This window comes from Heliangelus exortis, chromosome 6, assembly GCF_036169615.1.
Source record: "Heliangelus exortis chromosome 6, bHelExo1.hap1, whole genome shotgun sequence".
Classification (NCBI taxonomy): domain Eukaryota; kingdom Metazoa; phylum Chordata; class Aves; order Apodiformes; family Trochilidae; genus Heliangelus; species Heliangelus exortis.
The window spans coordinates 17,257,940-17,285,905 of record NC_092427.1 but is presented as its reverse complement, the minus strand read 5'-3'; the positions used below and the strand labels follow the sequence as shown (position 1 = coordinate 17,285,905).

The window sequence follows — 27,966 nt, the reverse complement described above, 5'->3', positions numbered from 1 at the left end:
TGTGACAGGTGCTTATCCTATAATTTTCCATGGGTTGATGAGTCAGGGGAGGTGCCTCCTTTAGAAGAGGAGGACATGGCAAGGTCAGGCTGCATTAAGATGATTTAGAGTCTATATAATTGAAAAGAAATACACCTTTTTCTGAAATCTGTGAATCTAATCCACAGGTGGAACTTGTGATGAAAGCCTTTCACTTGTTTAAAATAATGTCCCTAGTGGTAAAAATGTCAGAAAATGAAGCAAAGTACCTGCTCCAGACCCAGAGAAGTCATTCCATTCGCTTGAAACAATTTTGTTTGGTGTATTTTCAAATATAGTGTAGATCCCAAACGAAAAGTTCCTCATAAATGAAATAATCACTCTTGTTACAATTACTGTGCTGCATACATTGGAAAGCATTTAGGAAGTCATGCACTTTTTAAGAAGCAGAGATGACAATGAGTGTGTTTTTGGTCACTTTGAGTGGATGTTGTAAATCGCTTTATTTATGAGAGACAGCCCATATATAGCTGTAGTTTGTCAGCATTTTCCATTATAAACTTCTAGTTTTGGTGCCATATAGAGCTCTTAGCAGCCTCCTAGAAAATCCACTTGGAGGTGAATGTTGTTCCACTGCTCCATGAATGTTTGTCTTGCTTCCTTTCAAAATTTGATTTGATCTTAAAAATAAAAAGGTGTTCGTGGACTTGACAGTGTTTCACTATAGGACTGAGCCTGATTTTGTTTTTCCACTTCAGTGTGCATCAGAAATTACTTTACTGAAGTAAAAAAGCTGTGGCAGGAGAGGAGAGTGACAGTATTTGATGTACGTGTTGCAGACAGTAAGAGATATGGAAGGGAAAGGACTGTGAGAGAGCACCCACCTCACCAAACCCTGCCTCCTGCAGTTCAAAGTAACTGTGAAATAGAAGTTTACAATTAAAAGGGTCCCTGGAGATCAGCTGCTGTGCACCACAGCCCCAGCTCAGCATTGCCTGCTTGTCTGTAACAAGTGTAAAGTCATTAAGACAAAGGCAGAAAGTTTTAGTGATTACTGGATGTGGCCTGAAAGACCAGGGGGTCACAAGTACTGCTGTGTTCCACTTGCCTTTTGCAGGAGCCAGTTTCTGGCACTGCAAGTGGACACTGCACTGAGGAAGCTCTTCCTTGTGCCTATAGGGAATGGGCAGAAACCTTGTATTATGTTAAGCACAATGCTTGTTGCACCATAATTACTTTGTAAGCATAGGCAAAAAAGGAAGGGGAGGATGGGTCATCAGGAGTGCTTTTCCTACCCTGGGATATGAATACATTACTCTCACTTGTGTAAGTTGAACTTGCATAGATGCATTTGTGGGTGGAATTTGGCCCAAGGTCCTTCTGAAGAGGAATCTTGCAACACTGAGCAATTATATATTCAATTAGAAGTTCTTGCTCTTGCCAAGTGAAGGTATGAAGCATGGGTGAATTGTGGTGAGCAAACAGTTGTGTTTCAAGGCTTGATATCTGGGCCAAATTCTGGTCTAGGTACTTCCATCCTTACTTGTACCAAGGTACTCCCTACTCAGAGTCTTTGGACTTCTGAAGGGTTCTCACTGAATGTGACTCAGAGTTCATTGAAAATATCAGTTGAGTCCAGTGATAGGAAAGAAATTTCAGGTCTTAACGCTGTGTGTGCTGGGATGCTAAATCAGAGCCCTGTAACTGTGATCCTTTCAGTGTCGTGTTTGTATAAGCTTTTATAGTCATTTGAGCATAGAAGTTGTTTCACAGGTTTCACTGCTCCAGTCTTTATTACTTGTGTCTCACCATAGGCAGCTGGGTTGGGAGAAGCTGCCTGGTGTTTCAGAACTGTTGCCACTGTTGCCCGCAGTGGCATCCCAAGTGCTGCTCCACATCAGCCTGAACTGGTCCATGTGATGGCACAATATGCCACATCAGGGGCCTGATCCACCTGAACTCAGTTGTTTTTTCTCAGGAGGGTGCTCTTTGTTGTTTTGTCAGGTTTTTTTACCACCCAGTTCCATGAGCACTGGTGCCAGTATAAGAGGTGGAAGGGGTGGTAAAACTAGAGGATGGCAGCCATCATTTGTGTCAGATAAAACCTGACTGAAGGTTGGCTTAGCTGCACAACCACATCCTAATTTAAACTAAACTTGGGTGTAACGGACCTGTTAGTCTACATGTACTGAACACACCACCTCCGGAAGATATGAAATAAGTATTCTGTTGCATTTAGTGAGTTTAGATTGCCTTCAGGGGTAACAAGCTTAAACTGAGATTCTTCAGCATGAAAACTTAAAATTTCTGAAGATGCCTAAATAAACTGATCACTTCTCACTGAATTTCTGGCGTATTAACTACCTCTGTGTGGGCCTGAAGAATCCCGTTTGTCGCATGCAAAAAAGGACTCTATGCTAAGCTTCTAAAATCTTTCCTTTCCCTCCCCTCCTTTATATAAGTCTGCTGTGGTCACATCACTATCTGAGATTCTAATTTTTTCAGTGGCTGAAAGCTAAATCTTTGGCTGCTCATGACGAACAGATTTGACACCCAGCATTGGGGATGTTTGTGTGTAACGTGCTTGGGCTTTTGTTACTTGACTTGAGAGAGACGTTGGGGTAATTCCACTTTCTCTGCAGGTGACATTCACCCTCATTTATTCCATTCAGATACAGCTTCACTTCTCTCTGAGCCTCCAGAAAGTCTCAATCTAGACTGAAAGCAGAACTGGCTCCCTTGACATACATCTTTCCAACCCCCAACTGAAACATTTTCCATCACGATATTGTTAGGGCAGTGTTGCCTGCAGGTGTCCTTTAGGAGACATCTGCCTTTCTCCTGGAGAGCATCTGCCCTGAAGCAGCAGATGTACTGCCAGTACTTGAGCAGACCTGACTCTTTATTCCTCACTTCCACACCTCTGCAGCTTTGGAGCCATACCTGCTTTGCACCAGTGCAGCACAAGGAGAAGAGGAGGCCTGTTTGTTTCTCCAGAACTACATACAATTTCCAGATAATTTGAGTTAACCTATTTGCCAGGTGCTTTGTGGCTATGAGGCAACAACAGACCAGGTTCCTTGCCTGGTTCTACCTCTGCTCGGCTGGCATTCACACTCTTTGGATGTGTGTCCTTTAAAAAAGGGAAGGTTTGTCCATGCTCCCTTTTTTTTACACTTTTAATAGCTCACAATCAAGTGAAAATGGACTTGAATGCCATCATTAATTAAGAGCCAAATTCTACCAGCAACAAGAAACTCAAAGATGAAGTTTTCTTTTTATTGAGACCCCTTTATACTCTTCGAAGGAGGAAAGTATGTTTAAACATGCATTAAAGCCTCGCTACACTTCTGGAGTGGTGTAAACACCCTCTTTAAGGACCCTTTTTGCTACCCAAGTGCTCTCAGACTTAACAAGAGCCAGGGTTTATTGTTTCCAGCTTTTGGCATTCCTTACCTTGACTTCAAAATCTGTCAACAAGGAAGAGTTTTCGCTGCTGACCCCCATCCCCTTAATTTTCCTTTTACAAAATGCTTGCTGGTTTGCCACTCCAGCTCTTCAAATTAAATCTGTTCCACTCACTTTTGCTGAGTGCTTTTAATAATGTAGAAACAGGGCGTTTATTATTATAGGAACATTCCACATTCGAGTCTTGAGATGTGTAGGACTAAGTAGCCAGGTTCATAACATGCAAGAAGCTGGGTCATTTTCTATTTGTCTGTAGCTGCCAATTAGCAGTATCATTAATCCACTGCCTAGGAGAAGTTCATGATTAAAATAGATGGTGTCACTGACCATTGACAGAACAGTATGCAGAAGGTTGTGCTGTCCCTGTGCTTGCAGTAGTTGGAGCTCAGACTCATTTTCCAGAGGAAAATAACAGTGACTTAGTTTCTTTGCATTCTGGGGTAAAGACAGACACATTATCCATGCTCTGAGTGTTGCATTATTTTATGTTCTGGATTGGAAATCTGCAGCAGACCCTGGGAGAAGTAATGTGCCACCTGCCCCCCACTGTCAGATGAGTTTGGTTAGAGAACATGTCGGGTCCACATTAGCTGCAGATGTCCTTCACTGTGTTCACCCAAAGAGTCACCCCAAGGCTCTTTGGGCTTGTCAGATTTGAATTTTGGCTGATCAGCGATGAGTATCTGAAGCTGGGCCAAAGCTTTGTTTCCTGTAGGCAAGAGAAAAGGAATGGGGGAAGAGGCATGGGGAGCTTGAGAGGTGAAGTTTGCTTTTTCTGCTTCACCAAGGCAGGAAGAGGCTGGCGGTGTGTGGCTGCTGCCAGGAAAGGCTGACCTCTAGCTGGAGACCACAAACACTTGATGACAGTGGACAGCCTGGTTTTCCAAGACCACGGATAAAATAAGCAATGACCTAGGACAGCAGACAATGGAGGAGACAGAGGGGCACAGTCCTGGTGCTTGCTCCCTCTCATGTTGAACAGAAGGATTTTTTTTTTTATGTAGTAGGAATTGCACTCTAGCTTACTTGCTAAAGAAAGAGACTACCAGTGCTTTAATTTACATCCACCTGATTATCAAATCTCTTAGCAAGGCCAGAGGTTGTTTTCCACCTCTGCCCATCTCATGTTTTAGGGAAACAAATTTCCATGGCAAAGGATGAAATACTAGGAATATTTTTCTTAGGTGGATCTTCCAAGTTTTGGTTTGTAGCTTCTCTAATTTGTGGATGAAGGAAATGTTTTGCTGCTGTAAACTTGCCAAAATGTTGTCTAACAGGGAATTGCAGTTTAATTAGCACTTATGAGACACTAACAATAAATGTATTCAATTTGGCCACTCAGGGTAAAGTGCAATTCAGGATCAGCTGGTTGGTGCTCTGAAAAAAAAAGCCAAAAACAAAAAAACCCCAAACTAAACCAAAAAAACAAAAACCAAACCTCCCCCCCCCCACACACACACACACAAAAGCCCCATATGTATGATTGCTCTGGTGAATATGTGCCATTAACTTTCATGTTCATAGGTAGAAACTTTCATGGCTCCTCAACTGTTATTTTGTTATTGGGTTTTTTTCCCTACAAGGTGTTGTACTGGACTGGGAAGAAGTGGAAGGAACTTGTATAAACTGGAGGGAAATGGTCTGATTTCAAGTTTATGCTTTTGCAGTGAGAGCTGGGTTAGTTTTTCCCTGCTCCTTCTTTTGCTGTGATTTTTAGGAAAAGTGCCAAAAACTTCAAAATTTTTTTCCATTTACTTATTTATGCGTTGTTTTGCCAAGGAATGAGAAAGCCTGCCACTTTTAGCAAGTGTCTGAACAAAAAAGGCAAGGGAACCCAGGGTGAAATTTGACATGGAGACTTGTGTACTATGCATGATAGCCATAAACATCCCTTGACTATTTCTTTTTTTCTTTGCTGCAGAGTTCATTATACTCTCTGGGTTTGTGGCTGTAGATGAAAACAAAGACAGTGCCACAAAAAGATTGCAGTCTCAAAGGCTGGCTGAGAACAGAGAAAACAAACTGTATGCAATTTAAGTACCTGCTTGCATGCAGGCTACAACATAAGTCTAATATATACCCCAGTATGATGTAAGGCAGTGGAGATGACTTGATTAGCAAAACGCTTGCAATGAGCTGAGGAGTTCCCTGCTGCACCAGTGCTCTCCTCCCTGGAGACCTGTGACTGGTCCCAGCTGAAGAAAACCTCGCAGCAAGAGCTAGTTGATGGTTTCTGGAAAGGCAACAATGGTGCTCTGTGTGTGAAGCTGAGGGAAGTAAGAACCCTAAACAGCCTGAACAATTTTATAGCATAGCTGACACATTATGAAAGATACAACAGGAATTACTTGAGCGCTCTGAGCTGCCTTTGCAGGAGTTGTGGAGCACTGTGTGTTTGGGGAGGTTGCATTTCAGCAAACAGTTCCCTCCGTTTTGTGGTGCTGTTTGTCCTGTTGGATGAAAGCCATCATTTAGCAGAAAGACACTCTACGGCAAGGTAAAGTAAGTGATCCTCCAGTTTGTAAGATCTTGCAGCCTTGCTTTCATAGCTGCTAACCGTGCCGAGGTCTGCAGACTTAAATGGGAACTTGGGGTGCACAGCACTTGTTACAGTCAAGTATTTATTATTCCAAGTCAGAGAAAGAAAGACAAACGTTTCTGTAGAGAAGACACAAGGCTTTCTATCTACATATAAATGTACACAGTTGCTATGAGGTTTTTGGGGTATTATGTGTGTTACTGTGCGTGGAGATTGTGCAGGCTTGTGGCAGAAACTCAGGGTTTTAGGTGAGGAGCACAGGGCTCTATTTCTGGCTCTACCCTAGCTGCTTGTGTGGCCAAGTGTATTAAATGCTGCTTCTAAAGACAGCAAACCGTTTATTCGGGCTTCATTCTCAGACTTACTGAATACCCCAAAAGGCTGCTATTATTAGAGGAAACTGCTATTCCTTAGCTCTGAAAGTGGGCTGTCCATAAATCACCAATGTGTGCTTTCCACAGGGAGGTGGGACTAGGACCTCAGCTTGATCCCTGCCAGCCTGTGGAGCTGGCAGAGTTCCCACTCTTCCTCTTTTCTGCTCAACCCCTCCACGGAGGCTGTGTCCTCCTGGTCCTGAGGCTGCCAGTGGCTGTGCCACCCACCATACCTTGGGCTCCTCACAAGCATTGGATGACTTCCCATTATGTCTCTTGCTGCCATGGTGGAGCAGGCCCCCTCACCCTCTCAATGCAAACAGCCTCCTCTTGGCCTATTTCAGCCTGCCTTCTTCCCCATTTTGGGGTGGTGGTGGCCTCAACAGAAGCAGCTATTAGGTAAAATGTATCTTGTGCTTTTGCAATTAGATGAGGTTTATGGCATCTTTTTCACAGCCAGCAAGAGGTTGCTTTCATCCATGTTATTTCCCTGTGCATACTGTTGGTACCAGGGCTAGCACTGTGGAGCAGGGAGCCATCCCCAGGGGACTGTGCTTTTCCACCACGCTGGGTGTAGGTGGGGACAGCCACACTCTGCCCCCAGGTACCGCGTGGGGACACATCACAAGCTTTCAGTCTGTGCTTTTGTTTCTATTTTTTAAACAATAAATGCATCTCTGTGGCAACAAAAACGTCTATATTCTATAAGGAAGTGCTCCAATATTTAGCAGTTAAAAGCCATTTCGATGCCAGCACCTGTGTGGTCATCTGCTGTGATCTGATCTGGCTGTGTCCTTGCTCTGGATGTGCTTTGCTGTAACAGTACTTACATTCCGTAGCTCCCATTAGTGCCTTGATGAATAGTGGAAGATGTGTTTCAGGAATTTTACGATTAAAAAGCAACATCTTACTGGTATTGGGTCTCTGGTGCCTTTTCCCTGTTCATTTTGCTTCTCCTAGGAGTAACAGCAATGAGTTAGAGTTGTAACATCAACATCAGGCTCTGAACCCTGTGTTTTCTTTAACTGTAAATTTTGAGAAGGGAGGAGAAAGGAGGATGAGGGAGGAAGCCTAAGTATTAGGGTTTGTTCTGACATTTCCAGGCTGGCTGTTTGAATCTGTGATTCCTCACAGTGATCAGACACATTCGCTCCAAATCCTCTCGTGGGGTTTCCAGACAGAGGGCCCTGGGGTGGTAGTTCTGGATCACACCTGGCCTGGCGTTGAAAGGCACTGGGCAATCCCAGGACACACATTTGCTCTCCAGGTCCACTGCAGTCACTTGCATGTGTGCTGATAGCCTTAGTACAGAGGTCAAAGACTGCTTAGATATGAAGGCTGAATTACCACCTTTTTAAACCCCTCAGCAGGATCAAGGCTTAGGGAAGCAGGCACGTGGGCTTGCCTTCTGGCTGACAGCGTGGATGGAGAGTGTGACTCTAGGACAGGCCTTTCCACAGTTTTGATCAACCACTGAAACATCCAAACGGGGGTGTCTGATGGTTAAAACACCCCTGGGTGAAAAAGCCTGATACTTTCATTCTCTTTAAAGATTTGATGGCCCTGCAAGGTCTTGCTGGTTAGAGGAGGCTGATCTCATGAGCTGAGGATCACAGAAATCAGCAGTGAGTCTATTGGTCTAATGAGGATTGCCTGGTTAGATCTTCAGCTATGCTTATTTCACTTGCAAATATAAAGAATCCAGCAGCTTAGGTCTTGTTTCAGACCTGTTTGCCTTGGCAATGACCCATTTATGTGAATCAGAAAATGGTAGCGAAAAAAGCACTGGAGGCTTATCCAGAGATTGGTCTCCCCTCTGTAAGAAAACCTGCCCATGCAGGCAGGGTGATGCAGAGATGACTGACAGCCCACAAGCCAGCTTCACTAGGTCCCTGTGTTTTGAATGATCCTGCCTGCAAAGGGTGCTTGTTTCCATGAGCTGTGGGGGTGCAGTGCCCTGTCTTTGGAAACCCAGCGTCTTGGTGCGCTAGGCAGGAGGGTGCTGGAGGAAGCAGCTGTGGCTGTGTCCTTCGGTTTTGTTACTTGGACTCCTTGAGAGGAAAGGAGCTCCTGTGTTTCAAGCTGAGGAGCAGAAGATCAGTTCTTAAGCCTGCTGCATATCTGGTAGGTCTCTGGATCCCATTGTGCCTTGGTTTCTAAGCTGCAAAACAGGGAGAGAATTACGAGCGTAAAAACAAAACCAAACAAGGCCTTGAAGAAATATGCAGTTGTAATTTGTGGCACAATCACCACAGTGAGACCTTTGGTGCTGGCTTGAGCTTCGAGGCTGAGCAATAGTAGTAGAAATTTATAATGACACTAGCAATTGGGAACTTAGAAAATACACATTTTTAAATGTTTTCTTTTTTTTTCTTTTTTTCTTTTTTTTTTTCTTTTTCTTTTTTCTTTTTTTTTTTTTTTTTGTTTTGTTTTGTTTTGTTTTGTTTTGTTTGTTTTTTCCCCAGCAAATTCAGTAAAGCTAGAAATGCAAAGTGATGAGGAATGTGACAGGAAGCCCTTCAGTAAGGAAGATGAGATCAGGGCTCTGGATGAAGGAAGCAGCCTGGAAGACCCCCTCACTGAGAGTAACGAGATGGTGGATAACAGAAAGATCCAGGAGCTATCGAGCGAGGGAGGAATCCGGCTTCCGAATGGTAAACTGAAATGTGACGTCTGTGGCATGGTTTGCATTGGGCCCAATGTGCTAATGGTACATAAAAGGAGCCACACTGGTAAGCAGCTGAAAGAAAACCTGATGACTGCCTGTGGCATCTGATGTTGATGTTACCTGACAACTCTCTTCTCTTCCCTTTTCATTCACGGGGTAGCAGGAGGCGGGGGAGGGAAAAGATGGGCTTTATCAGTTTGGTTCTCTGCCTGCTCCCCAATCTCTGGAGATACTGTGTTTCTGGCAAGCATGGGTCTTGCTTGACATTGACTTCATTTGGTTCTTAAAAATAGTATAAGGTCCTGCAAAATTGCTTTTATAGCTGCTCTTGATCAGAGACAAGATGGTGAGAGTCAATCTCTGGCATGAGAGTATGTATGTGTGTGTGTGCATGCATATATAAGGCTTTTAAAAGTCTTAGATGGTCTTTCCTTGGAGGTGCTCACAGGCAGACATCACCAGCAGCTTCTTGGGGATCTTGCACCTCCTTTGCAAGTAGCTGGGCATGGTGCTGGCAGCCTGGCAAACCTGGGATTAGGAAACCCTACAGGAGACACTCATTATATAGCTATCCTGATGCCAGGGCAGGCTTGTTGCTCATCAACATGACAGCTCCATCAGGAAAACCTCACCTGAACTGCTTTCCTGGGCTAGCACTTTGTTCCTCCTGACAGTCCAGATACCATTTTTGAGGCACCTTTCAATGCTTGTACTCTCCTATCATGTATTTTTATTATTTTTAGTGCTACTGCTTTTTGGAGACCAAAAGGCCTTTGGAGGCTTTTGGATTTGACAGTTCAATAGCCAAACAAAACCTTTGCAATACACTGAATGAGTGGGTCTTTGGGGCCTAAAAGATGAGGCCTTGAGTTCAAAACAGGGAGTTTCAGGGGAGTTTTGGCTAATATGAGAAATTGGGGTGGCTGAGAGGCTAGTACTCATTCTCCTCTGCTGTTCCTCAAGTGAGAGCGACAGTTGCTTCCAACAGGATAAAAGTACAGGTGGTGCCTGGAGACAACACTTTCTGGTCTTGCAGAGATCTACCTGGCAGAGACTTTGATTCAAAAAAAGCACTTAACCTTGTGCTTAACTTTCATGAGATTTAAGCACATATTAGTCACCTGAAATAGTACAATGGTTGCCTAACCATTAAGATGGACACTTAAATCTTATTAAGGGTAAGCACAGGTTTCTGGGCTGGAGCCTCAGTGAGTGTTGGTTATTCATGTTTTTTGGAAAAAATGAAAGATGGCTTTTTTTATCTTTCTCTGCTAATATTTGAGAGACTCACACTAAGAGATACAAAGATTTTGCTAAGATACAAAAGAAAAGTGGGGTTTTAAGGCAAAGTAAGACGATGTGTAATCCCTTTGTAAGCCTGGTAGTTTGCAGTCAACTAGTGTGCTCTGGAAGGGAAAGAAAACAATAGAAATTCTGTACAGCGGAACAATAGCTCTGTATTACATAGTTAATGTCCTGTATATGAGTTGTATTGATAATATCTTAACATAAATGTATAATGTAAAGAATCTCAGTATTGTTTATGATGCAGCCATGATTTTAGACAGCAGCTGCAACACGGGAAAACTATTGGCTAGAGAACTAAAATGTTGATTAACAATTTGGCATGCTATTAGAAGGAAAGGGAAAGAGAATAGAGAATATAGCAGACTGAGTCCCCAGCTTTCAACCTCCCTAAAAGTTTTCATTGGCACTTGGATGGATCTGAACATATGTATTGTAGGTGCATCAGAGTTTGTGTATTTGAACTTGAGCAGCTAAATTAGACATGCTAAATTTAGATGTAGGTACTTAATTAAATGCTCGGCATTTTTTGGAGATAAGGAATAGCTAGTACAGCTTTTAACTACAGACAGGCTGCCTCTTTCATGTGGAACAAGATGTGCAAATTCAAAGTGAAGAGAAGAAAATCTTGTCTGCGTGCAGGCAGGATGGCTGGATGCGGGTGGAATTGCATAACTGGTGGCCTTTTCCTTCAGGCTACTGCTGGTTCCTTGTAGAGCTCTGACTCCTTTTCCCATCTGAGCAGAGGAGCTGTGATGTAATGCTCTATACAGATGATTTCAAGCATATAGAAATATCATTCCTTTTAATGTGTAGCTCAGTGCTCTGCTCACAGTAAATCAGCTGGCAAATTTTGTGGGGAATTTCCCCTCCCCCCTCCCTCAATTTGTTTGTTTGTTTTTAAGTACATGCTGCTACTTCACTGTCCACAACAGAAGGAGAAGTTTGCTTGGATTTCCACATCCTTGATTATAACAGATATTTTTAACATACTGGATTCTATCTTTTAAAGTGCAGTATTTCAAAATATATTGCCACTTCCTGATTGAGCACTGACCTGTGGGTAGTCTGGTTTTGCAGCCCAAGGGAGAATGGCAGTGGGAAGGGAGGTTGTCCCTAGTGAGTGGAAACGGATGACATTCTTTATCAGTTCATGCAACTGGCATGTAAACCCTTACCTCTCAGAGCCAATTTAAGTATCTTTTGGGAGCTGAATCCTGCCTCACTCTCCTTTTTATCTGCACACAACCAAAGCGTGGTCTGGCCAGTTGTTTGCATTGGCAAAAACTGAAGTCCTTCTCCCTTCCCAAAAAACCTGTCAGCATTCTATGCAAATTACACAAAATGCTGTGGTCCATAGTAGAGACTGTAATTTGTATATATGCTGGGATGAGAGTGTGGCTTTTCTTACACCAGGGACCAAGGCTTGGTGAGGACCTGTGCCATATGGCTTTGGTTCTCTTAGGCACACCAAGGGCACGGTTTTCTACAGCCATTATTCATCTATTCCTGAGGAGCAGTTGTCTTCCCTGCCACATTATTGTAGTTCAGGCAAACAAATACATGGACAGGGGAAAATAATCTGTGCCATGGATGAGGCCAGAGTGGATGAGCTCAGTTCCTGATCTTTCAGCTTTATGTGCTTGGAGCATCTTGCCACTTGCCTCTTTACCTGATAGACCAAGCTGGGGATTTCCCATTCAGCCTTCAGATCTGCACAAGCACTGCCTTGCACATGTGGTAAAGGTGATGCTCTGGTCCACAGCACCTCCATCACGGAGCCCTGGGCATTGCTCATCTGGTACTGTCCAGCACAACATTTCTCTGAAACATTGATAATTCAGGTGAAGCATTTTTCTAATCTGCAGGGGCATCAGGAGAAGGCCTTCTATTTGTCTGTTGTCACTGGCAGAAAATGCTCCCTGTGGTTATTAAGCGTGATGCCCTCCCTATTTTAGTGAATGGAGTAACTTCTCACCCCCCAAATGTGCCATATCCCTGTGTCAGAAAAATAGAATGTGTCAGGTTTGATTTATTTTCCTCCTTTCTCATACTTTTGATCCAAATTTCATATTTCACAGCAAAAGGCCTAAGTTGCAGTGTCTTTATCAATTTTTTGTTACTGTAGGAGGTGACTGGTCACATAATACTGCCACTGGGTACTCCAGGGCCTTCTGCTTGGGGATGTTGAGCAAAGGGGAGAGGAAGAAGATAGGTCAATAATCAAATTTGTCTGAGGGAATGAAAAGGAACCCCAGTGATTTCACCTGTTCAGTCTTTCTGCTAGTAGGCCTGAATTAACATTTCCTTGCTACTCATTTTTTGCTAACACAGAAACCTATTGCAGCTGTGCTGCTGCCTCTGTGATCTGTGAGGCTCATGCCTTGTTCTCCCTGAATTGTGGTTTTTCTCCACTGTAATATCCCATGCTTTATCTAGTCCACTTCTGGATTCTCAAAAGTTTTTTATTTCTAAGGGAGGGTTGGGATCATCCTCATTATTTTAAGAACACACAGAGGTTAAATGCTTTCTCTGTGTGGACACAGCGGGACAGTGGAAGAGCAAAGCCAGGTCCCTGGGTGCAGGGGGCAACATAGCACAGATACAAGCCTTGCTCCACACTGTTTCTGGGCTTATTTTAATTTTTTGGTGTGCTAACTGCAGGAGTGTCTCAGATCTTTGCTTGCACTTGATGTGCATTTTAGTCCCATAAAGTCAGTGAGATTAGATGTGTTATGTACCCATGAGGAAAATCCTCCAGATCTGCTCTAGCATCCATAGCATTATAATTGAATGTTATGGAACACTGAATACCATTTAATTTTACTTTTTTCTCATGCAGAATTCAAGTTTTTAGGACACAATAAGTGAGGAAAAATGCAATTGTGCTGTTAAATATAAAAGACTTCTGTCCCTAAAGCAGCTAACCAGGAACTAATTTATCCAAATGGTCATATTAACACATGACAATTAACTTTCTTGGACTGCCTGTCATATTCTTCGAGTAGAAGGGTTTTATTTTGTTTAATGTGTAGCCTAGTGCAGGCTCCTACTGTTGTAAAATGAATAAATTTGGCACTGAATCAAAAATCGTAGGGCCAAATTTCTACAAGTGATGAATTTCTACTTGGGTTCCTAAATCTTAACTTTTCCAGAAGTCTCATTTTCCAGATTAGCATAAGGAAGGAGAGCTTAAATTTTCAAAATTGCTTTCTGTATAAGAATATGTTATGCTTGCAGTACTCAGTAGCTAAACTCTCAGTTTACTTAATGGATTTGCTCTCTTAAGAATACAGACATCAATTTGTGTAGAGAAATCGCAGGAATTTTTCATGAGATACTTGTACCTACTGTTTTATAATAAAATTCCCCATCTTGAAGTAGCTTTTTGCCAACAAAAAACTAGTGAAATCACCAATTTCAAGTGATGTGCAGCTCTTCTAGTGACTCTGCTAGAAGAGTAAGTAGGTATCTAGACAGTCCCCAGAATAGCAAAGTGCACAGAAGTACCCTGCCTGGGTAAAGGCAGTTTGCAACTCACTGCCTGGCAGTACAGGGGTAGCACAGCTGATATTTCATTTGTGCTTCTGGGACAGAACAGAATCAGAGCAGTGGCAGCAGCTGATGAATCAAGAGAAATGTTTCATTTTAACTGAATATTGCCAAAAAACCTGATATGGGAGGCTAAAAATCAGTATTATCAGCATGAGCAAGTACTTTCTGATAGCAGCAGCATGGGTGTGGTAATTTTGCATTAAGAAGTTTAAAAAAAAAAAAGTATCCCATTTGAGAAGAACTTAAGCTGTCATATCAAAAGTATGTGCCAAACAATACAGGCTAAAGTCTTTGATATACATATAACCAGGACAGATGTTAAATGTAGACCCACTGGACCCAGTTCTTAAATGTAGAAGGACTCTATCCTGACTTTCTTGTTCTTTTGAAGAGACTTTGCTGGAGCAGGTTTAGAGAAGGGCAACCAAGCTGGTGAAGGGTCTGGAGAACAAGTCCTATGAAGAAAGACTGAGGAAACTGGGATTATTTAGTCTGGACAAGAGGAGACTTTGCCTTGTCCTCTCAAGTAAATAGTGATAGGACTAGAGAAAATGGCCTGAAGTTGCACCATGGGGGGTTTAGACTACATATTAGGAAGAATTTCTTTATTGGAAGAGTAGTCAGGCAATGGAGTGGGCTGCCCAGTGAGATGGTGGAGTCGCTGTCCCTGGAATTATTAAAAATATTGTGTAAATGTGGTACTTCAGGACATTCTGTAGTGGGCAGGGTGGATTTGTTTTGTTGTGTTTGGGGTTGGTTTTTTCATTTGTTTTCTTTTAGGGGGTGATGATTGGATGCTGTGATCTTGGAGGTCTTTTCCAACTGTGACAATGCTCTCTGATTTATTTTTTTTTTTTAATTTTTAAATTTCTTTTAAATATGACTATAACATTCACAGGCAGGAACTTAGCACTGCAGTAGAAATAGCCAGGCCTTGCTGTTAAAGAGAACCAGTGCATTATTTTGTGAGCTGCTCTGTTTCATTTCAAAGGGACATAAGTTCCTGGCTAAAAGTTAGGAAAATCAAAGTCTCCTTGGTCGCGAGGTCTGCAGACTCTTTGTCCTCAGTTAAATTTCTGTTTTGATACAGAAAACATCACTGTATTATTTTTCTAGCAGTACAAGATTCAGAGAAGGGTAACTCATACTGAAACTTCTGTGCAGCACTTCCGCGTAAAGGAGAAATATTGTTCAGGGAAGCTTCCGATTAAGAAGAAAAAGGAGTTGTTTTTTTTTGAAATAACTTCTGGCATATACATGGTAAAATATGAAAGCTATTAGTTGGAAGTTAAATCAGTTCAATTGGTTTCAGTTTATGACAGCTAGACAGTGTTCATAGCTTGTGTTATAGTCTCCAGCCAGCTGCCATATATTAGATACTTAGGAAAGAATCATGTCTTGCTACTAAACCTGGCTCCATTGGTTCTCTTCACCTTTCATCTCAGTATTTGTTTACACAACAGCAAGTTAACTTGTGTACTTCAGATACCGGTAGCTACAGAGCAGCAATATTTCATTATTTTTCCTGGAGGGGACATAGCTGTAATGGATTCATGTTAAACAATTAACTGTGAAGTTTCAACAGTACTTTAGTGTAATTTAGAAGTAAATATTTGAAATTGTTCCTTTTAATTAATAATTAATTTAACTGTTAAATTTTAAAGTCCCATAAATTTTTATTTTTTTTTTCCTTTAATTATCAGGGCTGTTCCCTGGCACAAGCCCATCTTTCTCAGCCTTTAGGAAAGTTACTTGCTAGCCCTGGCTTACCTTGCCTTATCCACTTCTGATGTAACTTCAGATAATTAAATTCCCTATGCTGCAGAACATGGCTTTCTAGGCATTCTTGGTTTTGTCTGGCTTTAGATCTTTAATCTGGAGTTGAAAAGAAGCATCTTTTTTGTTTGGTTAGCTGTTCTTATACCTCTCATCACTGAGGAAGCATTTCTTTTTAATGTTAATCACTAAAGCTTGAGGGTTTTCTGCCCTAGTTTAGCTCTAAAATAGAGGAAAGGTTTAACATTTAAAGTAAATCAAAAATATTTTGCAGTTAACTTGCAGTCACAGTTTCCAGTGCTGGAAGAAGAAATCACCTTTTAGTATGTGTTCTGTTCATAAGATGTTCTTATTTCAACAAATTGATGTAAGTATTTTGAGGCAAACAGTAAACACAGAGGCATAAAAGGTGAGAAACACATCATGCTTGTAATTGTCATTACCCTCTTGTGGTTGTGTATGTCACCTGCTTGATAGGTCCATAGTTTCCAATGTGTCTGTGCTACCATCACCCCAAAGATAGGAAAAGTTTAAACATGTTCAGGGACTGTTTTGTAGGGGAAAAAAATGTATTTAGTTTTGTCAGTGGATGTTTAGTTTGAAGTGTGATTAATTTCAGCCTATGGATAAAACCTGTTAGTTTACACAGAAGAGTAAGAGAAGTGACTAAGGATGTAAAGGTTGTCATATTGTAATTAGGAGATAATAATAATGGAGAACTGCTTAAAAAACTGCTAGGAAAAAGGCAGCAGGAGAAATAAGTGGAAAACTGTATTCTCAAGGCAATGAGATGATAAAGAAGGCTGGTTAGGTAGTGTCTGGAATAGACATCAGAATGGGTTCTTGGGAAAAACAGCAAAATCTTATTATTCAGTATTTACTTTTTTTGATGCACCCTTCTATTGGGTAATGGTCTCTCAGATTAGCTGTGCTAAATGTAAAAGCTCCTAATTAATCAAGCACGAAGGTGTCAGTAAAATTAACAGTCATGCCACAAGCCTGCAGCTTAAACAAGGATCAGGAATCAAATGATTGAAAGAAAGTATAACAAACAGATCAAAGCAGTTATTTACCCAGAGTTAAGCCAGTAGGAAAAATGAATTCATGCTGGCTTTAAATAGATACAAAGGTTATTTAAGGTAAAAAGTGCTATTGTAGCAGATTCTGTCGAAAAAGAGAGAGCAGACTTAGTGATTTTTGTGGTGAGTGTTTTCATGTCATCTTTGCCACTGAACTATGGTGCAGTGAGTATTCAAATTTCTGACCGGTTTTCAGCATCTCTTCAGCTGCCAGTTGATTGAGGAATAATACCTGCTCATACCTCCAAATAACACATCCAAAAATACCAAAGATAAGTGGGTGATGTAGTGGCTAAAGCACATTAACTGCACAGTTTTAAATACAGCAGGAGTAAAAGGAAACTTCAGGCTTGGTAGGAAACTTGCTACCTTCTTTAGTCTTGTCATCCTGCAACTGAAGCTATCATTCCTGAATACTTAGAAACTTGTCAAAGGAAGGGGGCTTGCCTGTTTTTTCAGACAGGGAAAGCAAAACAGAAAAGAAGAGCACCCCCCATATGTTTTTCTACTGCAGTCTCTTTACAGATCTCTGTTGTGGACATTTTGAAATGATCTAGAAGAAGATAATGGCTAATCAGATTCTTTAAGCATAGTGTGGGAGTTTAAAAGGGAAACCACAAACTCTATCAGTTCCAATCAGTTTATGTTCAGTGTATTGGAAGATGAGCTTTATGCCCTGATTTTTTTAATCTTTGTTCATGTCAAGATGTAGGAACCTTAGTATCTTCAGTCCATCTGCACTGATACATACTTTCAGATGTAATTTCCAGCTCTCACATGTGAAGTTGCAGATGAATGGCATAGAAATATGGCACACCTGTCTTCTGCTGCCCTCCATGCAAGACCCTGATGCTGGCAGTGATTTCAGCCATTGGAACCAGAATTGATTGTGGACATGTCTGAGATCTCTTCCTCCCCCTCTTTCCATGTGACTCAACAGATAAATGTTGCACTTTGCACTAGACACATGCACCACTTCAATAAAAACATAGCATTAGTTTTGTCCAGCAAGGGAGTGTGATCCTTTTAAAGCAATTGAAAAAACTTCTGGAGAGATGTGACAGATCAGAGAACAGATTCGTTTTTCCCTAAGAATTGTGCTTCAAGCTAGTGAATTCAACCTCAAAAAGTCTGTCCTCAAAGGTGTTGTCCACAGCTCCATAATAGGTAAGAGACTGGAAAATTTAATGGGACCTTATCCATCTGAAATCTGATGTTCAAGACCTTGTTGAACTGGGGCTTCAGTTGGTGGAAACATTTCAGCATCCAGAGCCCAGTTGCAGTGAAGCATTCAGGCAAATGGCCAGCACAAGTATATGCTTGTGCCCTATTGATTTGCACTGTACCCAGTGGGAAATGAGTAGATGAGAAGAACTGCCTGCCTGCCCAAGAATGCTGAGCATTCTCAGCAAATGTTCATAAAGAGTATGGTGTTGATAATATTTCACAAAAATTGTATGAGTTTGTCAGGGGCTTTCCTCTATATAATAATTTAAAAAAAATTTTAAAGGGTATTTGTTTATATGGACCCAATCCCCAGGGGAAATATGGCTTAACATCAAAATAAGTTTTGGATATGTGTGTGTGTGAATGCATGGGGTGGAGGAAAAGGGTAAGGTTTCTGTTAATTTTTTTCTTTTCAGTTAGTTTTACTTAGAACATAAGTTTCCTTATTTCACAGATTAATGGTGTAAAATTTTTCTCAATGTTTGCCCAAGGATTGTGGACCTGATCCTCATTTACTTTTCTTCATACCACTCTTGAAATACAAAGCAGCCTTTAAAAAGGGGTTTCATTTTATGTATGGTATAAGCAAAAGATTTGGAGCAGAGACCTTAACATCTGTCCAAGTTCAATTGTTAGGATCAGTTCTAAATACTTATATGTATTGAGCTTATACTAAAAATAAATGCAAACCATAGAGATTAATACTACAAAACCACAGTTATGGATCTAAATTTTGAGCAGAGCTCATTTATGGAACTCGGTTTCTGAAGGATAAAACCTCTGAGGTGGAGAACTTTAAGAAAATTAGGCTGTGTTAATCACCTCCAGGGGAAAGCATCCAATCACTATTGGAGCCTTTGCCCATTGCACAAAAGCAATGGTCTCTGGTTTTAGCAAGTGCCATGTGGTGGTGGTGGTGGGGACCATACCTGTGTAAGGTGGCACTGTTAAAAAGAGAGGGATAATGGGCTTCGTGCATGTTCTGATGTTTCGTGACAGCTCCCTCCCTTTCTCTTCCCATCCAGGTGAACGCCCCTTCCACTGTAACCAATGTGGAGCTTCTTTTACTCAGAAGGGTAACCTGCTGAGGCACATCAAGTTGCACTCTGGAGAGAAACCATTCAAATGTCCTTTCTGCAGCTATGCCTGCCGACGGAGGGACGCCCTCACAGGACACCTCAGGACGCACTCTGGTGAGCCCACCTTGTCTTCTCTTCCCTCTTGGTTTTTTTCTTTGCAAATACTGTTCAAGTAAAGCAGGTTTTGAAAACAGCTGTGTGTCCCTGGTGGCTATGGGGCTTGTACCACCTTCATCCTCTTCAGATAGAACAGCTCTGAACTTTGGGACAGCCTTGATGTGAATCAGAAAAGTTGTGGTTCAGCCACACCTCTCCTTTTGTGTAACTGAGCTCCTCTGCTGATGCTATCATATTTCCCTTTGAATGTCCCTTGGGTGTATCCAGGCTTGATGGCAGATTGTTTTGACACTCTCAGCCCCAAAGTGGCTGTGAAATTCCAAAGATCACAAAGAATAACTGTGTACTCTTGGAAGCCTGCAGTTCATACCCATTTTTTCATCTAATAAATGCCATATGCTGGTGGAGTTCATGCTTGTTCATCTTTCAAAAACCCTCCTTGTTGCATTTTTGATTCTTGTTAAATCTTGGGCTAAAGTCCCAATTCATGGCAGCCACAGCACTCACTTAGCAGAAGGGGGTAGAGAGAGATTGTGTTTGTCTTGCCTCACAGCTTGGTAGTATCACATCTGTAGCAAGTCTACTTGATACAGTTTCTTGATATCTTCTAAAGAAATACCCATCCCATAACTGTGTTAGTAGTCACGTTTGTAGCCCTGATCAGGATTAGAGGTGTTTGTTGTCCCTGTGCACCACACCAAGGGGCCACATTCTGTTTAGTTACTCATTTGTGTAGGACTTTTGAGTAAGACTTGCTGCATTTTTTTCTCTCTCAAGTTGTTCAACTTCTGTGTCCAGGCCATTTATATGAGACTATTTTTTATTGTTGAATGAGCAGAGATAATTGGATTGGTTACAAGTGACAGCACCACAGATGAACTTTATTGAGGTGTTAGGAAATGTGTGACTACTGAAACACAGTGGCTGAAGTGCAGCTGCAGATAGAAACTCTGTATGTGAAAATGTAATCAAGGAGCTTCCTGACTCTACAAATATTTCATCTATAGGGTCAGCATCACTTTGATGCAGAAGTTTCTGTTTTGTGAGCATTAGGTTGGTCTTAGGATACAGAGTTGCCTTGACATTTCCAATAATCAGACTTTGGAGTATGGAGTGTGCAGGGAGGCTGTTTTATGCAAAGGTAGTGATGGCAGAAACCATGAGCTTTCAAGAGTGTGCAAGTGAGAGAGAATTGCTTGAGGGTTTTCAGCTGAGAGGATTTGATCTGAGAGCCAGAAGGGAAAACGTCTGTGGAAATGCAAGGTCCAATTTTCATACATCTGACCATAACCATAGTTTCAACTTGAACTTTAGTAAAAAAGAAAACAATTAAAATAAAAAAGGGAGTTATGACATAAAATAGCCCACGTTACAAAACATGAACATTGTGGTTGTTTTCATAATATGAACATGGAGTTTGTTACCTAGATACAGCCATTGATAGAGATTGTTCTTCCGGTGTGAGAAGTACATGGCTAATATTTCTGCTTTTTGCTTCAGGATGAACTGTAAAGGTGAAGGATTTTCAGAAGGCACTGAAGTGGCTTATGCTCACATGATCCCCAGGACCTCCTTTCCCAACTGACTTAGCTGTGTTCAGTTGATTTTAATTTGTAATTTTATGTTTTGTTTTCAGTGGAGGAAGTGTCACCTCTCTAAACACTCTGCTACAACAGCTTTGAGCAGAGGGCCAGCAGGAATAGACAATTGCTCCCAGAATACTATCCAAGGCAATGCTTACAGTAGCACTCCTGGGTTAAAAACCTGAGAGATTGCCCTAAAACCTAGCACGTACCTACATGAAGGTGAAATGCCAAACTGAACGTGAGCATGCAATTGAAGGTGTTTTTCTGTCCCTGTCATATAGACAGTCTTGGTTGCTTTATGCATATGTGTGTGGACCTGGTTCATGGAGAAGGTGGGCAGATATTCCCTAGAGAATTTTAAGTTTCATATCAATGTAGTATACAAACACTTCCTGGTTTAATGAAGCACATATCAAAGTCTGTAGGTGGACACTGAAGGTACAGCAAAACTAATAAACTTCATCCATGGTCTATTCCAACCCAAATGATTTTATTAATTTTGCGTCTTCTGCTATTTGAGACCAGAAAAGAGAATATCGGGTAAAATTATAGAAAGAAGAAGCTGAAAACTATTTTGAAATATGAGACTTCAATCCAGTTTCAGTATGACACATTTAGTGTCTAAATTGAAGTGAGTCTGACCATGGTATTATATTCATAACAGAAAAGATTTTTATATCAATCTATAAGCTGATACAGATTGGAATTTATATTCCCTAAACAAGGGAAGCACTCCTGTTCTGCACCATCTGAGAATCTGGCACATGATTTCATAAATGCAAGACCAATTTCCTTTTTTCTTACACTTTGTGTCCTTTTCCTTCTTAAATAAGAGTGTGCTATTACTAAAAAAATCCACTTTTTTTTTTTTTTTTGTTTTCAAGAAGGTTTTAAACCACTCATTTTAATGAAAGGCAGAGTATGCTAAAAAAAAGAATTGAAGAATTTTTTTTTCCCCCCAGCTAGTTTGATCTGTGAATTTGAAAGCACTTTGTTTGTGTCACCACTTAGTCAGTTACACCCTCTTGCTACTGCCAGTTAGTCAATTTTTCCTGTGCTTAGTGCAGGGTTTTCATACACTACAGCAGGAAAGGGGAGAAATGAGGAATGTAATTGCAAACAGAAATTAGCACAAGCACCTCAGAGATATTTAAAATAGTTGAAACTACCATTAACTTAAAAACCAAAATTAATTTGTGACAGGGTTTTTTTTTATAGATTTAAGTATTTATTGTTCACACTTCTAAATATTATTTCCTATTTATTTCAATGTGTTTCTAAGCATCACAATCCACATTTTGAATTCCATTCTTTTACAGAATAATCTCTTTCTGTGTAAGTTTTCACAGGATGAGCAGTTAACAAAGTATTCACATCTGTAATATTCCTGCTGTTTAACACTAAATAATTAAGGACTTGTCTTGCAGCGATTTTCTTCCTGTGATTATTTACCTTTTACTGACATATGGAGTTCTGATGAACTTTGTGTCTGTGTTTTACTCCCACATGCAGCTTCTTTGATTTCAGGAATATAACGATGCCTTCAGGACTCAGTAGCATAATGCCTGGGGAGAGAGATTCATGCACAGAATTACACTGTGAATGGGCTTGAGCCTCACAGTACCTACAGGACTTTCAGATGTTGTTTTCAGAATTAACTTCATAATTCCACAACACAGGTAATACAGAAAAGGTGCCTGAGTGGAATTCCAGGATGTGAGAGTAAGGACAGGCTGTGGAGCGCTGGGGCAAAAGTTGGTAGCTTCTTCCTGCAGGAGATGCACTTGACAAACCAGCAGGGATTGGCTTCACCTTGCCTAGCTGGGCTTGTTTTTAAAGAGAAAAACATCCAGACAAAGCCAGCCTCCTATCACAGAGTACCTGCTATCTCACCCTGAGACGTGCCCATGTTCTCCAGCATCTCCAGAATTGCACAACAAGGCAAAGGCAGATACAAAACAGATGAGATGAATTCTACTCTACACAAATAATGAACAAAACCCAGAATTTTTTTAAAGACAGCTGATCTGACAGATCAATCTGATGATTTAAGCAACTAGGTGTTGACCTCTGTACTTGGAAAGGTATGATGTACAACCCTGAAAAGCGAGGCATTCCCAAACAGGCATGTAAAATTAGCACTTTTGTTTTGACATGAATTTCTCTTGTGCCTAAAAGGGAGCAAAGTCAGCCCTCCCCTCATACTGCTGCTGTAAAGTGCATTTTTAAAAAAAGTGATAATTCCAAAAAGTCAGGGCTGCATTGATGAGCAATCTGGAGGAGCCCATAGACATTAGTGCATTGTTTTCAGAGCAGGGCTTGGGCTGTCAGTGAGAGGTAGGATCATTCCTTAAGGGGAAAGCAAAACACAGAACAGGTTTTGATTAAGTGAGAACCATCTATCCATCCTTTGCACTAAGCAAACACTGTCCTTGAGGGAAAAATGTATTTTGTGAATAAAAGACTATCTTGTCATGCATACATACAAACTGGCCACCTTATGCCTTCTGAGTGCAACCCTAATTCTGGAATTATGTGATTTTTCTCTTTATCTTGGCAAGTTCAATAATGTTCCCTTACTGTGGGAGTAAGTGTTATGCATATATGAAAGCAGTTTTACTGTTTAGTTCTTCCTAAAAAATGGATAGTCAGATCACTATTCTTTCCTGTCACAGAAGCTTTTTCTCACAATACATTTTAAAATTTGGTTCTGAGCTACTTCTATTTAGAAAATGATTTTTTTTTTCTTTTTCTGCTTTAACAAATATTTGCTTTTTCCTCCCCCTCTCCTTCCTGCATTGCTACTGCACTTTGTTTGTTACTGCCCAGCTCTTCAATAGCACTGAACTAATGGTATCATTTTATTTGTGAAAGAAAAGAAGTGAAGCATTTGTTTGGAAAAGGAAGGCTTAGGCAAAAACTCCCAAAAGCACAATCTTAGCAAACTATGTACGGTGTGCAAGATAAAAGGCACGTGTAATTAAAAAGGTAAATGCCCTGTTCCTGGAGAGGTAGTTTAGTAACTCTGTTGCTTGGTTTGCAAGAATGTCTGTCTCATCTCTTCTTCCCCAGAAAGACTTTCTCCTTAGCTTCTGCTGCATGGTAATGAGCCAGTGAGGTGTCCTCCAGGCCTCCAATTGCATGGCTGTTGTCAATGGAACTGACAGGATATCTGTGCAGAAGGAACCTGGTTCTGAGTTCTGATGACATGCCTGGCTTGACACATGTTTGGGAGAGTCATCCCAACTATGAGTGTCTCACTTCCAGCTCAAAAATTGGATGAACAAGCACAGTGATGAAAAACTCAGTGCTGTGCCTGAAGTTCTGCCTGTCAAAAGCAGAAGAGAATTACTGAAACAGTGGTGAAGATGCTTATTAAGAATAAAGAAGAGTCTGTGTTTTAAGCTGCTTTTTTAATTTTGAAGAGACTTTTACTGCTATTAACATCTCTGCTCTTAAAAGGCCCAGTATCCACTCTGTAACCATGTTTTTGAGGATAGGAATATCATAACTAGAGGAACCCTGGGACCTGGAATTCTTATTACACTCTGAGCATGAACGACTCAAATGCATTGTGAATGGGGGAAAAAATCAAATAAGAACAAGTAGGACATGGCAAAAAGTGAAGCAAGCATGTGAAGAGCAGAGGGAATATCTTGTATTAAAGTCCCAGTTCTGCGAATAGCTTAGCAAACAGCACCTTCTCTCAGTTGTAATGACCCAGTGTGGACATTTATTCTGTTGTTCTGATACTTAGAGCTGTATTTAATCAGGCAGAGCTGGTCTTCCTCTCAGGTTATCTTACACTGTTTCAGTTAAACTCCATGAACTTAACTGAGTGACAAAATCATTTGGTGTTTTTCTTATCAGACTCCAGATTCCAAACTGTTACTAGCATGTAGACAGTACTGCAGCACTTCTGCTTTCTCATTAACGTCTCCAGACCCAGAGGCCTTTGCTCTGTTTTCCAGAGTCTAAAATATCTGGCATTCTGCTTTCCATGTTGTTTGTGTGTGCATTTCTGGAAGGTAAGATCAAAATCTGTTCAAGGGTAAGAATTTGGTATGCCAGTTTTTTCATCCCCTAGGCATCCTTATTTGAAATTTATTCCTCTGTGGAGCCAACTTGTATGCCATGCTTTGCTGAAGCCTCATCTGAACCTGATCCTTGAAGTGGTGGGGTCCTCTTCTCCTCCAGGGTACTCCTGTGACAAGTATTTGTATCAGCCATATAAAAAAGTTATCTTTCCTGTGTTCAGAATTACCTCAGTATGCAAGCTTGTTCATGCTAAGCCTTTTCCACAAAGCCTGATTATCAGTGAAAAACTATCTTTGATTAAAAGGTGCTGTAGGATCATGATCTTTCCAGAAAAAAATTACATTTGGGCTTTGTTTTCAGGAGAACTTGTGAAAAGATATAGTTCCACCCAAAGCAATAGTGTTCACTTTTTGCTTGTTGAACGTTTGGAAGTCTTTAAATTCCATAAAGGTTACCCATTAGCTGCAGTAGTTACGGATCAGTCTTTGACTGTTCAACCCAGCAGATCTGTTCCTGACAGATAAGGCAGACAAACACGGGAAGCAGTCCTGGCAAGCAAAGGTAGATGTGCTGTTGTGTAGCAGCCTCCAGAATCTCTCCCTCTTAGAAATTATTTTCCCTTCCCCTCCAGAGTGTGTGATTTGAGTTGACAGGGGAGCAGACAACATGGGGCTCCTTGCTTCTCATGGTGCCACAGTGTTAGCATGGGCTGTTCCTTTAGTGCTTGGGGGCTGCCTGGAAACTGGCTGAACAGAGAGGGAGTCACCCACTCTGCCAGTGGTGAGAGACAACACCATGGCAATATCCTCCCTCTAAAAATCAGCTCACAGACAGATTAGTAGGGGCTAAGATGTACTGTGGTATCTGTGAGACAAGCCTTTTGCCTCCTGCTCTATATCTTGGTGGAATGTGGCCTTGCTATATGTCTGCCACCTGCAGGTCTACCAGCCAGTCCTCCTCTTCAGGAGAGAGAAGCAGGAGAGTGGGTCTGGAGGGAGGTTGCATCATCTCCCTCTGTCCCTGACCATCCAAGTTATCTTTCCTTATTGAGACTGGGTGGCAGATGTGTGTCTGGTGTCAGGGTAAGTCTCTGGACCTTTGGCAAGGAAAAGTCTTGTGTTAAGGCAGGAGGCCCCAACACTGCAGCTTCACCACGAGGAGGTTTCCCCAGGGCAGTTCTGAAGTGCAACACGGTGCTTACAAGAATGGGACGGGGGTGTCCTTTCCCCTTTCCTCAGACCTCTTGAACCAGCTGTCCAGAAGGTCTGATAGCTCTCCAGCACTCAGGGTTAACAAGGTCCTTTTTAGACAGCATCATCATAGTATAAGATATACATGGGATTATCTGTTATTAATTCTGTCCAGTTCCTTTCTTCCCAATGGAATGTCTGTGCCAAGATGGAAGCACGTGTGTGGGACGGGACTGCTGATGTCCAGTTTTCTATGTTATTTCTGTCTCCCCTCCACATTAGCAATTCACATCGTGGCATCACCAGCCAGATTCTGTCCATCTTTGTTTTTTCCTCTGGCCATATACAACCTGAATGACCTGGCCCTACTGGGCTGCTATTCAGAAAGAAAATGGACACTTTTCTTATGGTGGTTGATGCCAGTTCTTATGGCACCCAGCCATCTTTGGAGGAGCAAAGAAGACAGTGACTTTGTTTTTTTCCTCTGGGCTTTTATTCTGCTACAGTGCTATATGTGGGTTTTCAGTGGCATCAAAAAAGCAGGTGAATGTGATAAGACTACTTCATATAGAGCAGCAGTCCTTCTAAACAGCATGCCTAACCTGTTTCTCAAACATTCAGAGAGACTCTTTCTGTCTCCTCCCTAGGGAGACAATTCTACTTCCCAATTGCTTTTTATAGCTGTGACTCTCATCCTGATATTTAACCTAAACTATCCTTTCTTTTGCTGGAATTTATTGCTCTTCCTAACATTATCCTCTGTGAATATAATTCCCGTGCTCAGTTTACACTGTGGTTGGCTGTAGTCATATGTCTGGCATTGATTCTGTTCTAATCTTTATCTTCCAGTCCTCTCATCTCTTTCATTACTAATTTTGATTTCTTTACTACTCATACTCAGTCATTCATGAGGGACCTAAATTGCAAAGTCATTTTATGCTTTGGAAATACAGGCCAGTACAGATGCACGCCCCTTAACCTCATCCCAGACTCAGTTGCCTGTCTGTGAAATCAAAATAAAAAACAATTCTCAACCTTTTGTGATGGTTGAGAGGGCAGGATGCACAACTGATTGCAAAGGTGCATGCATATTTTTACAACGAAAGTCGTGAAAGTCTGTAGCACAGTATTCCAGCATGGCTGGCACCCCTGCTGCATAGCATTGCATGCTATCTCATTAGTTTTACTGAGCCTTTGTGAAATAGTCAAATGAGATAATTACAAGGTGGAAGAAATAATAACTTTGTATTGTTACCATAACCACTGAGGTATTATACCCTGGTACAGGCATGATTATCTTCCACACAATAGTAAGGTGATTATTAATAATGCTAAAGGACTTCCTACTTAGCTTGCAATTTTTACCTCTTGTTTCTTTTGTCAATGCTATCTATTTCATCAGCCCAAAGCCTGTGTGAAGTGGGCCCGTGTTGGTGCCTCATTGTTATCCATTTTTCAGTGATCGCAAAATGAAATAGGGAAAAACCCCAAAGAGGCCCAATTTGTGGATTTGGGTAGCTTCCAGTGGATAACTTGTCTTTCTGCACCACAGCTACCATGCCCAGGCTGGCAGGTGAGTGCCTAATAGCTTAGATTTTTAAAGATGTCTAGTCCCTTTGCTCCTTTTAATTCAAACTATAGAAGCCTCCTTTGCTTTTATTTTCCTTATCATCAGGGACTGCTTCATGAATCAAATATTTTTATGCTCACTTTACTGTACGGACATACAAATCCAGAATTTAAGGTGCAGCTGTAAACACAGGTACTGCATAGCCAGGCTCCAGCCCATCCTTGGGAGGTGGGTGTCTCATTGCACTAGAATAAGCTTGGGGGTGTGGTGCTGTGCATTAGTAGTCCTCCTGCTCCAGAGACAGCCTTCTGAGGTAGCTGCAGTGGTTTTTGCAGAACAGAGATCCAGGAGGTAACCGAGAGCTTCCTTGTGTACTTGAGATGAGAACACAGTTATGACTTGGCAAAGCCTCATTT

At 41.5% G+C, this 27,966-nt stretch overlaps 1 protein-coding gene across 11 annotated transcripts in view; it reads left to right on the top strand.

The window, feature by feature from the left end:
- Positions 1 to 27,966, top strand: part of IKZF2 (IKAROS family zinc finger 2) — a 117,765-nt gene that overhangs the window by 51,540 nt on the left and 38,259 nt on the right. For 9 of the 11 annotated variants that reach the window (XM_071746898.1, XM_071746897.1, XM_071746887.1 and 6 more), the window contains 2 exons: positions 8,826 to 9,092; positions 18,996 to 19,163. In XM_071746898.1, coding sequence (XP_071602999.1) covers positions 8,826 to 9,092; positions 18,996 to 19,163 — 435 coding nt within the window. The remainder of the gene's footprint in view (positions 1 to 8,825; positions 9,093 to 18,995; positions 19,164 to 27,966) is intronic. The other 2 variants (XM_071746896.1, XM_071746895.1) reach the window with 1 other exon arrangement.